The sequence below is a fragment of the Taudactylus pleione genome, unplaced genomic scaffold (genome assembly GCF_031769625.1).
Source record: "Taudactylus pleione unplaced genomic scaffold, aTauple2 ptg000005l, whole genome shotgun sequence".
In the NCBI taxonomy this organism is placed as follows: Eukaryota; Metazoa; Chordata; class Amphibia; order Anura; family Myobatrachidae; genus Taudactylus; species Taudactylus pleione.
The window spans coordinates 29,590,800-29,607,706 of record NW_028284408.1 but is presented as its reverse complement, the minus strand read 5'-3'; the positions used below and the strand labels follow the sequence as shown (position 1 = coordinate 29,607,706).

Genomic DNA, 16,907 nt, shown 5'->3' with positions numbered 1-16,907 from the left:
TGGGGGTGCAGACAAGAGTCCTGGCCTATGGCTGGTTGTCCTTTGGGAAAGGGGAACCCCGACTTCCCCAGGGATTCCATCCCTGAGCAGACTAGTTTGGAGCTGATTGCCGTTATGGCAGGACGCCCCCATGCTGTCTTTACTGCTGCTATAGCATTAGCTGCTCGGCTGGTTCAGTCTAGTGCTAGTTATTGGAAAATAGGGGGACCCCACGCCACCCCCTCCTCTATTTACCCACACCAACTAGGTTCAAAGGACCTGTGCTGGTTAATGATTTTGGGGGGGACCCCATGCAGTTTTTTTTGTTTTTTTTATAGTTTTACATTTAACAATATTAATAAAATGAAGCCTGCACAAACCATAGTGATCTGTGCAGTACTTCACATAAACCCGCTTGCCAGAGACAGTTCTATTATCTGGGCAGATTTGCAACCAGCTTTGTAGCTTGTTCTAAACTCAACGCATAGTAAATCAATAGTGAGCCGATGTTCTATTGTGTTCTAAAGTCAGTCATTTAGTCCATTTTCTCGTCGGTTTGGCCTTTAGAAAAGTGAGCAGATTGCAAAACCGATGGGAACCCTCCCCCCAAAAGAAAAAACATAACTGATAAATATACCGCTTGAATGCCCGGTGATATGCTTGTTATTTGCAACCTGAGGTATATTTTTGTAATCTTTTATATAAGTAGATTGTTTTTGTGTACTTCACTGGCCTTGTTCATAATAAAATGTTTGCTTTGTTTTTTAAGTAGCCTGTTTTTGGACATGGTATATTGCATTTTGCATACGATCAAAAATATGGTATATTGCATTTTGCATACGATCAACAATATGTGCATAAAATAAACAACACACGTTGACAAAATTAATTCTGCTTTTTAATGTAAAAAATATTCAAGGACAAAAATATGCTACAATCTCATTCATATTTCACCTTCTTTCCTCCTTTGTAAACACTATGTGAAGCTTTATGAGTCAAGCGAGAAGTAGCACCAGGTCATAGTTCATCGTGAGCTATATGCACAACATGGTCACACAGATCTGTGTACAGAAAACAAAGGGAATTAACAATTACTGTCAATCTCAGTGTTCTTTGTACCTACCCTGGTGCATTCCAGTGAGAATCCGAAAACTTAGGTTGAGGTGGAACCCATTTCCTTTTTTTTTTTTTCTTTATAATGAAAGAAAAAGGGCAGTACTTTCAGTAACAAATAATTATTATGTAGTAGCAATAGGTCTACAAGTATCGAAGGCTTGCCTGGGGCTCAGTAATGACGGTCATATGACTGCGTTATAGTAAATGCCTGCCATCGAGATGTGCTATTTACTGGTGATGGAGCAGGTTATCTACTAATTAAAAAGAGCAAGGTATGTGTTTAAGGAAGTGTCAGATAACACAATGGGCCTTGCTAAGGTTACAAATCGTAAACGATAGTAATGGTATCTATTCTTTGTTTCCTTCCAAACACATAATGGCGGAACAGTCCAAAGTACAGCAGCTGTTATACTGGTGACCTTGGCATGTCACGGCTATAGTATCAGAAGCCACATTCATGTTTAAGTGTATGAAGACACAGACGTAAGCAGAAACTCATCTTTGCATAAAGTGTAACAGAAGTTTGTATGGGTTTGGAGTGAACTTGACTTTTTTTCCTACTAGACTAGCCTAAAAGTCTGACTGAGTGCACAGGGAAGTTTTATTCAATCCAAACTGTGTGCCTTTGTGTAATATATAAATTATAGGACAGAAAAGCATTGTAGCAGCATGTGACAAAATTAATAATTTACCTGTACGTTTACTGCAGAGTTTGTCTTTCACATTTTCGGTTTCATGAGAGAATAATTCAATCAGCTCATCTTCATACCCTTCAACAATACGTTCACACTGTAGGTCAGATAAACAACAACTCAGTCATATTTGTAATTATACCATAGTAGTGTATGACTACAACAATTGTGCACACCTACATACCTGTCTAATAGACTGTTGCAAACAAAACAATGATCATGTAACCACATAGCAACCAATTTCTCTTTAGCCAAATTTACAAATGACCAGACATAGCCAACACAGATTGTGTATAAATGTGCCACTTATCTGGTAACTCTCTGATCAGGGTGACAAGGTCCAGTAAACTGTACATTCTGCTATATACCCTACTAAAATGGTATTTTTTTTTTATGACATCCATAGGTTTTGCAGGGCTGACCCTGGTTCACTGTAAACGGGGCCGACCCGGGAATAACCCGGGTCGAAGGTGCAGTGTTATACCCCTTTTCCATAGCCGCTAAAACACAGGCTATTTCTATGTCAACGGCTCAGTGGAAAAGGCTACTAGGAAAAAATGTCGGGTCGACTGACCGGGCATTTCTTCCCGGGGCTCGAGCAGGGTTTTACGTGAGTAAGACCAGGGTAAGGTCAGTGGAAACAGGTATCCCAGAGTCATCAGACCCGTGTCCCATTCACAGCATAGGGTGAGCCACATTTCCTGGCGCTTGGAGATGATGTAGTCTCAAAAGCGCCGTCAGAGGTAAGCCCCGGCAATATCCCGGGTACAGCCTGCAGTGTAAATGGCGTTCAAGCCGCTGTGTCCTGGGCTGGACCTGGGATTTTGGTGGAAAAGAGGTATAAACGAGGTCTGAGCCGGGTTGGAACAGTGTTCAAAATCCTGAGTCGGATTCGGATTATTGGTGGAAAAGTTATATAACTGCAGTGTTCTCCCCAGGCTGTTTGTTGCGGGTGCAACGCCCAGCAAGATACAGCTACTGCCCGGCACTCCCCCCCCACCCAATGCACCGCATCTCTGTACAACTTACTGCCCGACACTCCCCCCCCACCCAATGAGCCGCATCCCTGTACAACTTACTGCCCGACACTCTCCCTCACCCCAATGCGCTGCGTCCCCTGTCGCCCAGTCATCCTCAACATGTCCTTGGGGAAGTGGGGGTTGGAGTGCCAGGTTGTGCAGCTCGGGCCCATCACAGTGTAGGGGAGGCGTCAGGCTGGAGGGCAGAGATCCCTTCCCCTGTATAAAAGCACGGGTGTGCTGTTCAGGTGGGAACATTCACCTGAACACATTAAAGTAGTCCTGTGTCCACTCTCTGTGTGTAGGAGCTGAAAAAATAATCTGTGGGTACAGTATCTGTGGAGCTTACAAGTGGGGACAGTATCTGTGGAGCCTACAAGTGGGGACAGTGGGCCTGATTCAGAGCCGGACGCTCTGACAAGAGTGCTCGCTCTGAATCAGGGCCCTCCTACCTAAAAATGGCATATGCGAGCAGCCAAAAAGATGGTCGCGATGGTCAAGACCATCGCGACCATCGGGCTTGCGACGAGACCCTGCGCTAGGATCTAGCTGCCGCAAGCCCAGGAGTGCTTTTAGCTCTATCAGAGCCAAAAGCACTCCCACTGACATCACTAGTGGGCGTGCTGTCAGTCACCATCGACAGCACGCCCCCTTTGGCTGTCGCTATGCGGGTCTCACGCATGCGCACGACGGAGCTCCCTCCGTCGTGCGCTTGCGCATTAGGGCATCATCGACCCGCTTGCGAGCGCTTAGCGCTCGCGAGCGGGTCTGAATTAGGCCCAGTATCTGTGGAGCCTGCAAGTGGGGGCAGTATCTGTGGAGCCTGCAAGTGGGGGCAGTATCTGTGGAGCCTGCAAGTGGGGGCAGTATCTGTGGAGCCTGCAAGTGGGGGCAGTATCTGTGGAGCCTGCAAGTGGGGGCAGTATCTGTGGAGCCTGCAAGTGGGGGTAGTATCTGTGGAGCCTGCAAGTGGGGGTAGTATCTGTGGAGCCTGCAAGTGGGGGTAGTATCTGTGGAGCCTGCAAGTGGGGGCAGTATCTGTGGAGCCTGCAAGTGGGGACACTGTATCTGGGAGCTGTATAAAAAATACATTCTGTGGTGCCAGCACTAAATAACCCAATGCTGATTTCACTAGAGGGACCAGTTCCTACAGACTTTGATTATGAAAAAGCTGCAGACAACTGGGCCTTAAGAAGAAGAGGAGAATATATAAAATGTTATATCAAGTTTAAATGATTATAATGTCAGGGTTTAAAACATTTTATTGTTGTGAAGGCCCCGACTCTGCTGCTTCTTGATGCCACCCGGCTGGAAAAATGTTCTGGGGAGAACACTAACTGTTTGAACTACTTACACACACAATTATACCACTTTCACACCAAATTCCTCGGTTATTGAACACGGTTTTGTCGAAGTCAAAAATATTAAATACACTACAAAATATGCCTTATATTTCAGACTTTAACAAAATCCTAGTTTACATTTCAAATTGGCCTAAAACACAATATCAGATTGTTCTGTCCAAACACTTTTAAAATAGACCTTGGATCGATTGGGAGTGTAAATACCGTATGTTTGCTTCAATTGTTAGATTGGACAATTGGAATTTGTTGGTGATCAAATAGACCCTGTACGGTAATTGTTTCTGGTCTGCAGAAAACCAACAAGAAGGTCAGATAACATACAAAATGCTAGGGTTAGGCAGATCTGTAATTGTAGCTCCTGACTGCATTTTGTTTAACACACCCTGTGCATGCCATTATCTGCACATTTTACTATAAGTTGTATTCAATATGTATATATAGTACAGATCAGACATTTATATTAGAATTAATAGTGACATGTCCAATGTATTATATATATCCTGGCTTTCGTGGCTCACACAATACAAACCTGCCTCCTACTCAATAATTTACACATAGTAGTCACACATACATCCAGCAGTTTACGCCAAAGTACAAATGTATTAAAGAGAAGAAAACCAGCTATACATATAGTACAGGGACAGGCCCACATATTAACATTGTGTTTGGTGTCATAATGTACAGAATTGTGTTAGAAGTAAGCCGGTGGTTGCGAATAGATTGTCGCACATTGCGGCAAGCAGATATTAGCAATGCCGGATTTATGTTTAATATAGCATATAACAATGGTTGATTTGAACTAGCTTTTCGGCTGGAACCCAGAGGTGAACATCTGCAATAGCATCCTGAGCCTAGGCATCACCCACTGTTTGAACCAACCAATGACCCACAGTGAACTGGAAACATCCCTCCCCTGGACCAATGGAAGAAGACACAGCCTGCTATTATACACACCCATAATTCAACTGTATAAATTAGTCCAGAGAGTAGTAGCTGTATTCTACTGGTCATCTGGTGACGACTGTACTCTGGATCCAGGGAGCGCATGCGAACGTATGTATAGTGGTATGTAACTGACCTTTTTCCTGAATTGTTTTATTCCACTGTATAACTTGGGATAATAATGGTATATCCTTTTAATACAATATTTACCTTTGTGCGTTGGACCACAGAAACTGGTGTGTGTATTCACTTGTTTTCACCTAAGATTATTATACTGTGACATATATACATATATATATATATATATATATATATATATATATATATATTGCACTGTAATTCACATTGTGTTTTGATACGAAGATAGCGACTATTATGCATACTGGTAGTGTTACAATAAGGGAAGGTATTGCGTATGATTCACACGTCGCGTACACTGTGTATCCACATTTGCGTATCGCCATACGCAAAGTGCGTCCACTTGGCGTCAACAGCCGTAAAGAGATTTAAATAGGACTTCACAGTTTCAACCCATGTCACAACTTCTCAGACCACTTTCACACTGCACCTTGGACCCAGGACACTCCTGGGTTGTCCCCGTTCACACAGTACCAATGTCTGCCCTGCATGTCACTGCTTGGGGCAGGCCTCTGCAGCCACAGCCAATCAGCAGCTTTTAAATTTAATTTGGGTCGACTAACCCTGGGCTGCAGTTTCAGGCTGCAGTTTATGCTGATGTGTCCGGAATCGACCCTGGTCGAAGTCCCAGGACACCCAACCTAGATTGACCCTTTCACACCAAGCCAGGACCCAGGTTGCCTAGGCAATATCCTGCGTCAGAAGCTTGGTGTGAAAGGGGTATCAATCTCACACCACCACTATGTAAAAGTGGGCCTTCTCATATACATCCGACGAAGTGCAACCTCATCGCAAATCGGGATTTGCGATGGTCATGCAGTTTATTGTTCCATTAAGTATCAAACAACAGAATCACTTTCCAATTCCGAGGTGAATTCTAGGCCAACTAACGGGACTATTCATGCAGTAGAAAGGGATTACACATACTGGCTGAAAGAAGTCATCTTCCAACCGTATTATGCACAGACTGTATAATGATCAGATATATTATACTTGGATTAGTATTAGGTATTCATGCACATTATGGGGCCACACATGCAGAGGGGATGTAGTCAGCATCCCAGCGGTCAGAATTCCGGCACTGGAATCCTGACATTAAGTATGGGGGGGGGGGGGGGGGGGGTTAGGGATAGGCTGCGGGGGGAAAGGGGGAGGTTTAGAGTTAAGCTGTGGGAAAGGTGGGTTAGGATACCCAATTCTGCCGGGATTCTGACTGTTGGGGTGCCGCTGTAGGTATTCTGACCGCCAGCATCTCGTACCCAACCCCATGCAGAGATATTGCTGTGTGTGGCCTCCTCTGTAAACACAGTGATTGAAATCACTGCCTAATATTTTCCTTCCCCACAAAATCAACATGAACAGCGCTGTTATAACTCACTTAATACCAACGCAGAAAATAGAATTGAGTCTATGCATGTATTGCACAATAATTTATATTCAAGACATAAAAAGACACCTTTTGCTCTAAAAGAAAATATCAAAGATTTCTATTTTTGGAAGTAACATTTAATATGTAAAATGGCCTATTCATAATGCACTCTTTTTCAGCTATTAATTTGCCATTCCCTTCCCTTACCGCACTTTAATAATGGGATGTTTCCTCAAGTTATGGACTTCAATACACTAAAATTCAACACAATACTCACTGTAAACTTCAAGTCAGATATGGTTTCTCTGTCGATGTTAGTATTAGAGGCGTCCATTTTCTTGCCATCACGAGAAAGGACACGCACGTAGATTTTGCGATTTGTATCTTTGTCTATTCTCTCCCCATATTCTGTCATCTTTTCACATATTTGCTCCAGAAGTTCCATAAGATGAGCTTCTGTTCGGGCATAGGGTACCTGAAATAAATGTAGTAATATATAATCTGGCTGTCATGTCGCCCAGTGGTAAAATTGGTACAGATTTATGTGCCACACCTGCAGATTAGAACCAGCTTTCGATGCGCTCTGGTTACCCTCCACAAGCTGCTAAATATATATATATATTTGGGTCCGTATGGTTCTTGGAGCTGAAAATCAAGTTAAATAAAATGGCCACTTTCCCTTATCCTCAATGTAGCAATGTGATAAAGGGATCTACTTATCTCCATTCAGGTAAATACATTCCTATTTCTCATCAATTTAATTGTAGCTCATCCTGTAACATATGTATGCCCTAAAAAAATACTTGTTTTTTTTCTCAGCAAAAACCCTCTGGAAGAAATGAATATAGCTGCCTACATTCCAGCAGCATCATGATAAAATACAGGTTTCTAGCTATTATAAACTGTAATACATCATCATTGGAGAAATGCTAAAACTAGAAAAGCATAATGGAAGAGACGTATATTGGATTAACAAATTGGATACACTGTTTCCTCAAGGTTTAAATCTGGATTTTGAACTTCAATTGTTTCTGTAAAATGTATTGTATTCAATATTCTTTTTTATTTAATCTGTGTTTACGGAGTAAAGTTTTACCTTATAAAAAAAAACTAAAAACTAAAATCAACCACAAATAAATCAAGGAAAACCAGACAGGACAAAGGAACGAAGAATAGGAAGAAGGCCGGGTAGGGGGTATTAAGAAGAACTGACGCAGGGCAGAACAGCACAGCTTTGCACTCATGTAATGACTGGTCATATGTAATCTTAAAGGGGCAGTCCAAATCTTTCACAACTACAGTACTTCCTAATTAGTCCTACCCCCACGCATACCAAAGGGTATTCTACAAATAGTCACAAAACTCTCAGAGATTGTGGACTACGACTGTGACCAAAGATTTTCAATATCTAAAGGATATAGCTCAGCCTGGCTTCTTAAAAATCTTATTGGGACCTAGATGGATATCTAATGAATTATTCAACAATACGTCCTCCTCTTGATAACAAGAGATATGGTAAGAACTTACCTTTGTTATCTCTGTTTCTACGAAGTCCATAGGGTCCACAGGGTGACCTTGGGGTATAGCTGGATCCTGGATCCTCGGGCACCACGGAGTTAAAGCTTTTAGCTGCTCCCAGGATGCACTTGGGTCAAACCTCCCCTATACCCCGCCCCCGAGCCACAGGCACCTCAGTTGGTAAGCAGCCCAGGTCGGAGGAGGAGACGAAACAGAGAGAAGGAAGACTGGAACACACAAGAACCATACTCACAGAAATGGGAGACGGAAAACAGGTGACCAGTCACAGAGCCCATATGAAGCCAGGTGCGTCAGGGCGGGTGCCCTGTGGACCCTATGGACTTCGTAGAAACAGAGATAACAAAGGTAAGTTCTTACCATATCTCTTGTTTTCTACTTCAGGGTCCATAGGGGTCCACAGGGTGACCTTGGGGATGTCCCAAAGCAGTCCAACTAAGGGCGGGGACGCTCCTGTGCTGATAGGAGAACCCGGCGCCCAAAGGATGCATCCTGAGAGGCAAAGGTGTCAAACGCATAGAACCTCAAAAAGGTCTGAATGGAAGACCAGGTGGCCGCCTTACAGAGCTGAACAGCAGAGGCGCCACGGCTAGCAGCCCAAGAAGGGCCCACGGACCGAGTGGAATGAGCCTTAACAGAGGCTGGAACAGGTAAACCCTCCTGCATATAAGCCTCAATAATAACAGAACGAAGCCAACGGGCTAGAGTCTGTTTGTTGGCAGGCCAACCCCTCTTGTGAAAACCAAAGAGGATAAACAAAGAATCCGACTTCCTCACAGAACTAGTCCGGTCCACATAAACCTGGAGTGCCCTTACAACGTCTAAGGAAGTCTCCCCAGCCGAAAGATCAGGTGACTGAAAGGCTGGTACAACAATTTCCTGATTAATGTGGAACCTGGAAACCACCTTAGGCAGGAAATCAGGACGAGTGCGAAGCACCGCTCTGTCCTGATGAAAAATCAGAAAAGGGGGACGACAAGAAAGCGCCCCCAAATCTGAAACCCTCCTGGCAGAAGCAATTGCCAAGAGGAAAACAGTTTTAAAAGTTAGCCACTTGAGCTCCACTGACTCCAAGGGCTCAAAAGGAGGACCCTGTAAGGCCCTAAGAACCACCGCCAAATCCCACGGGGCCACAGGTGGCACAAAGGGAGGCTGGATTCTCAAAACACCCTGGAAAAAGGTGTGTACGTCCGGCATAGCAGCGATCCTGCGCTGGAACCACACCGACAGACCAGACACGTGTACCTTCAGTGAAGAAAGACGTAATCCTAAGTCCAAACCGGACTGAAGGAAAGCCAGAATACGCGAAACTCGGAACACCTGGGGATCATAGTTTCTGGCCTCGCACCACTGAAAGTAAGTGTGCCACACTCTGTGATAGATCCTCGCGGAAGCAGGCTTGCGCGCCCTCAGCATGGTGGTAATAACGGAGCTAGAAAAGCCCCGAGACCTCAGGACGGCTGTCTCAAGAGCCACGCCGTCAAAGATAGTCGACCCAGATCCGGGTGAAGACAGGGCCCCTGAGACAACAGGTCCCGCCGTTGAGGTAGGAGGTACGGAGCGTCGATGGACAGGCTCCGCAGATCGGAGTACCACGGCCTTCTGGGCCACGCTGGGGCCACCAGGATCAGTGTGCCTCCGTCCTGTTTGAACTTGCGCAGGACCCGAGGCAGCAGAGATATCGGAGGGAACAAGTAAGCCAGTTGAAACAGCCATTTCACCGACAGCGCGTCTATCAGACTTGCGCCTGCGTCCCTTGTCCTTGACCCGTACACAGGCAGCTTGTGATTGTAACGGGACGCCATCAGGTCCAGCTCTGGCAGCCCCCACTTGTCCACGAGTAGTTGGAATACCTCTGGATGAAGCGACCATTCCCCGGGATGCACATCGTAACGGTTGAGGAAGTCTGCCTCCCAATTGAGGACTCCTGGGATGAAAACTGCCGAGAGAGCTGGAAGATAGCGCTCCGCCCAAGCCAGGACGCGGGACACCTCCGACATCGCAGCTCGACTGCGAGTCCCTCCCTGGTGATTGATGTACGCCACCGTGGTGGCGTTGTCTGACTGCACCTGAACGGCCCTTCCGTGAAGAGCGGTGCCGGACGACTGCAGGGCTCTGTATACTGCCCGCAGTTCCAGGATGTTGATGGGAAGAATCGCTTCCTCCGCCGACCAACGACCCTGAAGTGACAAGGAGCCTGTCACCGCCCCCCAACCCCGGAGACTGGCATCTGTCGTGAGCAGAACCCATTCCGGGATCCAAAAGGGGCGCCCCTCCAGGAGATGCGCTGTCTGCAGCCACCAGGATAGGGACAGACGCACCTCCGAGGACAACACCAGCATCTGAGAGCGGATCCTGTGTGGCAATCCGTTCCATTCTGAAAGAATCAGCCCCTGCAGGGGCCTGGAATGGAACTGGGCAAACTCCACCATGTCGAATGCCGACACCATGGACCCCAAAACTCTCATCGCTGAGTGCAGCGACACTCTGCCACTGCTCAGACAACTGTGAATCCGCAGCTGTAAGGAGGAGACCTTCTCTGGAGTCAGAAAAATCCGTTGCTGACGAGAGTCCAGCAGGGCCCCCAAATGAACCATCCGTTGTGATGGGATGAGGGAGGATTTCTTCCAGTTGATCAACCAGCCGTGCGCCTGTAGACAAGCGACCGTCAGGTGGAGATGCTGGATCAGTACCTCCGGGGAGCTTGCCAGCAAGAGGAGGTCGTCTAGATACGGTAGCAACCGTATCCCCTGGCTCCGAAGGTGAGCCGCCATGACCGCCATCACCTTGGTAAATACCCTTGGTGCCGTGGAGAGACCAAAGGGTAGAGCCCTGAATTGGTAGTGGTTGTGGAGAATAGCAAACCGCAGAAACCGTTGGTGCGATGTTGTTATAGGCACATGGAGGTAGGCGTCCTGGATATCCAGGGAGACCATATAATCCCCCGGTTCCATCGCCAGTATGATGGAACGCAAAGTTTCCATCCTGAATTTGGGAACCCTGAGAAACCTGTTCAGGGACTTCAAATTGAGGATGGGGCGATGAGAGCCATTGGGTTTCTGCACCAGAAACAGCGTAGAGTAATACCCCATCCCACGTTGAGACTGTGGTACGGGTATAATGACCCCCGCCGTCAGCAAGGCCTCTATGGCTTCCTGAACCTGCAAGGCCTTGGTTTTGTCCTGAGAAGGACTTGTGCAAAAAAACTGGCAAGGCGGCCTGTGCCGAAAAGACAGGGCGTACCCCTGGGAGACCACTTCTCGCACCCAGGCATCCGTGGTGGTATTGTGCCAGCACTGGGCGAATTGAAGAAGTCAGCCTCCCACTCTGGGGTCCCCCAGAGGGAGGCCCGTCCCATCACGCAGAAGGCTTATCTTCTGGTTTGTAAGAAGGGCGCCTAGCACTCCAGGCTTGCTTCTTTGGCTTTGAGGCGGTCTTGGGTGCGGACTGCCTCGGGAAGGACTGACCCTTTGCCTTGCCCTGAACTCGAAAGGAACGAAACGCCGAGCTCCGGACCTTAGCAGGTGTAGTAGCTGAAGGGAGGAAGGCTGACTTGGATTTTGCCAGGGTATCTACTATTTTGTCCAGGTCCGGACCAAATAGTAATTCCCCATTAAAAGGTAAGGCCTCCAAGCCTTTCTTTGAATCCGCGTCTGCTCTCCAAGACCGCAACCACAAGGATCTACGAGCAGACACTGCTGCCGCCGAAACCCTAGAGGTCAACAGGCTAGCATCCAAAGATGCTTCTCCAATGTAGGAGGCGGCATCTCTCATCTGTCCTAACAACGCCCTCTGGACGTCTGGAGATTCATCCGTAAACGTGTCCTCCAAGGCGTTGGCCAAACCCCTCAATGGCCTTGGCCACCCAGGAGATGGCCATGGACGGCCGGGCTACAGCCCCTGAGAGAGAATAAATAGACTTTAGACAAGTCTCCACCTTCCTGTCCGTAGGATCCTTCAGCGAGGATATAGACGGCAATGGCAAAGTAGCACTCCTGATGAGGCGTGTTACATGGGAATCGACTGCAGGCGGAGTTTCCCATTTCTTACAATGCGCTTCCGGGAATGGATAATTGGACGCCAAGCGTTTCTGTGGCAGGAAACGCTTACTGGGCGTCTGCCAGGCCACCGCCATGTGATCAGTCAACTGATCAGACAAGGGGAACGCTGTAGAAGTAACCTTAGCTTTTTTAAAACTAGGATACCTTGACTTGGGAGCGGGTGCCTCATCCTCAATCAGAAGAATAGCCCGCACCGCCTTAACCAGAGCCCGCACATTGATGGAAGACTTAGTGTCTACCTCCTGGACTGAGGCATCTGAGGCTGAGTCATCCTGTACCTCACCATCATCCGAGAACCCCTCAGAATCCGAAAGATGCGCAGCCTGTGCCATGACTGAGCGTTTAGACGCCCTGGAGGGCACGTCACTGCGCAACATCGACTGAAAAGCCGAAGATGCTGCCGCCAAATCTTGGACAGTGTGGGGAAGCGCATCCACCCAGGGTGGAGGAGCTGTCACAGGAGCCTGAAACGGCACCACAGCCGGCTGTGCCACAGGGGTGGACTGAATATACATTGGCAACCCCGCATAGGGACCAACAGGCTGAGACCCCGGGGGAGTCTGCAATAATTGTGGGACACCCGGGGAATGGGGGATGGCAGGCTGGGGCAACGCCCTAGTAGGGGCGGCAGTCGGGACCGACAGACGGTCCGCGATGGACACCAGCACCTGGGAAAACATCGCCCATGGTGGCTCCTGCGAAATGGGAGGTTTAGACGTACCAGGGACCGCCTGGCACCGTCCGCACAGGCCGTCCTGTGACAAATCCTCCCTATCCACTCCTGCAGAACAGCGCCTGCAGGAGAACAATGCTGGAGCCCCGGAGTGCTCAATCTCCTCCTCAGACATGACTTAGGAAGAAAACGTGCGCACTCACCAGTGTGCTGAACAACAGCCCACAATATGGCACCGTGTAGCACACAACTGTATGTGACGGACCTCACAAATACGTGATCTATATAGGTGAGGTCAGTAGAAACACCCTTCCCCCGCACACCTGTAGGGCTTGTAGGAGAAGGAAAGGGATAGGTACAGGCTGACAGTAAGTTGAAAAAAGACACAGACAGGCAGCACTAGCAAAAGTCACATACCATGCAGGAAGATATACTCACTGCACCTTTCCACTACAATCAACCTCCCAGATTCAGTGTCTGGGAGGGCTATAGCGCTGTGTACACTGTCCTTGTCGGGGGAGAGGTACACAGGGGGACCGGTCCGCGTGCTCCCTGAGAGTATCCACGCTGCCAGTAAGAAAATGGCCGCTGGAGACCTCAGAGGAGGAGTGGCCCGAGTATCTGCAGCTCAGCGACGCCAGACTCCGAGCTGAAAGGCGCGCTGAGCTGAGGGGAGGAGCCGCTGACAGGGAAGGCTTCCTCCCCTGGCTAGCATATTTAACCCCCAAGGTTGCGGCATCCCGCTTGCCGCTTAATTACCCTGGTGGTCTAGTGGTCTGGCGGGGTATGCCTCCAATGGAGGGGGGGCCCGCCGCCACCGCTAGCGCCCCCGGTCTGTCCCCTAGACCGGGGGCATGGGACTGCATATGAAAGGCATTACCCGCGCACCGCCGCTAATCAGCGGTGCGCGGCTTACCTGATCTCCCCGGCGTCTTCCGGCAGCAGTCCCGGGGGAAGCCAGAGTCCGGCTAGTACAGACTCTGGCTTCCCCCGCCGCGATCCCCAGTTCAGTGCTGGCGTCGCGGCGCCAGCAGGGAGAAGGAGCGGCAGCGTGGGCGTCTGTACAGACAGCCCATCGCTGCCGCTCTGGAGAAAAAGAAAAAACTGTAGTAAAAAAATAAATAAATTTAACTAAGTTAAAAAAGCTTTAGGGGGCTGCTCCTGCAGACCCCCCCCGCAGGGTGACCCGACTCCGGCCGGGCACCATCTTAAACTGAGGTGCCTGTGGCTCGGGGGTGGGGTATAGGGGAGGTTGGACCCAAGTGCATCCTGGGAGCAGCTAAAAGCTTTAACTCCGTGGTGCCCGAGGATCCAGGATCCAGCTATACCCCAAGGTCACCCTGTGGACCCCTATGGACCCTGAAGTAGAAATAAGGCAATAACTACATGCCTAGCATCCACACTAATGTGAGACATTACGCTTGGATGAATTGTCATACCTCTATTATAGACTGGGAGCCATCTGGGTTTATTCGGAAAGATCCTTTCTGAATTGTCTTTTTGGGATCCACTTGTGAGATCTCCCACTCCAATTCATCAACAAGAGCCCGGCAAGCTGACATGAGAGAGAGGATTAATTACTCCAAGTAATCCAGCCCGATCACAATACATCTAGAAACCTATTATCAATAGTGCACGGGATTTAAGATATAAGGTGAGCTTTTCTACTATGTTCTTTAGTCTGATGGCAGTGTATTCAATAAATAGGCACTAAAACGTTGCAAATATACATGCCATCTATGGAAAGTCTTTTCAAGCACCAGGAGTGCTGCACATGTTGGTAACTATACAATTATCTGTGAAGGCACCCGGCCATTCATTTTATTACCTGGTAGAGCCGGGCAGCATTGGAAGTTTATATATATATTTATACAGACACAATACAGACATTCCTCACTTAACAACAGAGTTCCGTTCCTACGACTAGGTCGTTAAACGAATTGGTCACTAAACGAGGAACCAGGAGGTAATCATTTTTATGTATTCTGAATAAAGAAAAGGTCTAAAGGAAACTCAAACTTTATACCATAACTGTTTTACTTTGCATAACTCTTCTTACATACTGTACAGTACAATTAAAGTTATAAATAAATAAAAAATATTCAGAATAACATTTTAGTCATTGTACTATGGGTTCCAGCTGGTCAGAGTGCTGGTCGTAAGTCCGAAAGGTTGTTAAACAAGTAGGTTGTTAAGTGAGGAATGTCTGTACTGTGCAAAAGTTTCAGGCAGGTGTGGAATGCTGCAAAGTAAGAATGCTTTCAGAAAAAGTGTTAGTTTATATTTTTCAATTAACAAATGTAAAGTGAATGAACAGGAGAGAAATCTAAATAAAATCAATATTTGGTGTGACCACCCTTTGCCTTCAAAACAGCATCAATGCTTCTAGGTACACTTGCACAAAGTCAGGGATTTTGTAGGATTATAGTCAGGTGTATGATTAACCAATCATACCAAACTGGTGATAATGATCATCAATTTTCATATGTAGGTCATTAACTGAAACAGAAACAGCTGTGTAGGAGGCTTAAAACTGGGTGAGGAACAGCCAAACTCAGCTACAAAGGTGAGGTTGTAGAAGACAGTTTCATGTCACAGGTCATACACCATGGCAAGACTGAGCAAAGCAACAAGACACAAGGTAGTTATACTACATCAGCAAGGTCTCGCCCAGGCAAAGATTTCAAAGCAGACTAGGGTTTCACGATATGCTGTTCAAGCTCTTTTGAAGAAGCACAAAGAAATGGGCAACATTGGAGGACCGTAGTCGCAGTGGTCGGCCAAGGAAACTTAGTCCATTAGATGAAAGACACATCATACATACTTCCCTTTGAAATCAGATGATGTCCAGCAGTGCCATCAGCTCAGAACTGGCAGAAACCAGTGGGACCCAGGTATCCCATAGACTGTTTGGAGAAGTCTGGTCAGAAGTGGTCTTCAAGGAAGAATTGCGGCCAAAAAGTCATACCTTCAACGTGAAAACAAGGCCAAGCGACTCAACTATGCATGAAAACATAGGAACTCGGGTGCAGAAAAATGGCAGCAGGTGTTCTGGACTGATGAGTCAAAATTTGAAATATTTGGCTTTAAAAGAAGGCAGTTTGTTCGCCAAACAGCTGGAGAGCTGTATAATAATGAGTGTCTGCAGGCAACAGTGAAGCATGATGGAGGTTCCTTGCAAGTTAAGGGGCTGCATTTCAGTTGGGGATTTGGTCAGGATTAATGGTGTCCTCAATGCTGAGAAATACAGAAAGGTACTTATCCATCATGCAATACCATCAGGGAGACATCTGATTGGCTACAAATTTATTCTGCAGTAGGACAATGACCCCAAACATACAGCCAATGTCATTAAGAACAATCTTCAGCGTAAAGAAGAACAAGGAGTCCTGGAAGTGATGATACGGCCTCCACAGACCCCTGATCTCAACATAAATTAGTCTGTCTGGGATTATATAAAGAGACAGAAGGATTTGAGCAAGCCGACATCCACAGAAGATCTGTGGTTAGTTCTCCAAGATGTTTGGAACAACCTCCCTGCCAAGTTCCTTAAAAAACTGAGTGCAAGTGTAGCTAGCAGAATTGATGCTGTTTTGAAGACAAAGGGTGGTCAAACCAAACATTGATTTGATTTAGATTTTTTTCTGTTCATTCTCTTTGCATTTTGTTAATTTATTAAAAATAAACTATTAACACTTCCATTTTTTTTAAAGGATTCTAACTTTGCAGCATGTCCTCAGCTGCCTAAAACTTTTGCACAGTGATGTGTGTGTGTGTGTGTTATATATTATATAAAAACGAACAGCGGCACTCCCATGACCCGCAAAATAAGACTCACGAATCCAATAGGTCTGCGTTCAACGTTTCAGTCTGGATGACTTATCAAGAACGTTCTTGATAAAAGTTATCCTGACTGAAACGTCAAACGCAGACCTATTGGATTCGTGAGTCTTATTTTGCAGGTCCTGAGAGTGCCGCTGTTTGTTTCTATATATACTCTGGTTCTTTAACCCTCTGA

The 16,907-nt window shown here is 47.0% G+C and overlaps 1 protein-coding gene across 2 annotated transcripts in view; it reads right to left on the bottom strand.

Annotated features, from left to right (window-relative positions):
- Positions 1-859: 859 nt before the first annotated feature.
- CNPY2 (canopy FGF signaling regulator 2) overlaps positions 860-16,907 on the bottom strand; it is a 31,515-nt gene continuing 15,467 nt past the window's right edge. For both annotated transcript variants that reach the window (XM_088480763.1, XM_088480813.1), the window contains exons 3-6: positions 14,329-14,444; positions 6,897-7,094; positions 1,788-1,884; positions 860-1,040 (exon numbers count right to left, since the gene is read on the bottom strand). In XM_088480763.1, the coding sequence (XP_088336889.1) occupies positions 997-1,040; positions 1,788-1,884; positions 6,897-7,094; positions 14,329-14,444 (455 nt within the window). In that variant the 3' untranslated portion in view covers positions 860-996. The remainder of the gene's footprint in view (positions 1,041-1,787; positions 1,885-6,896; positions 7,095-14,328; positions 14,445-16,907) is intronic.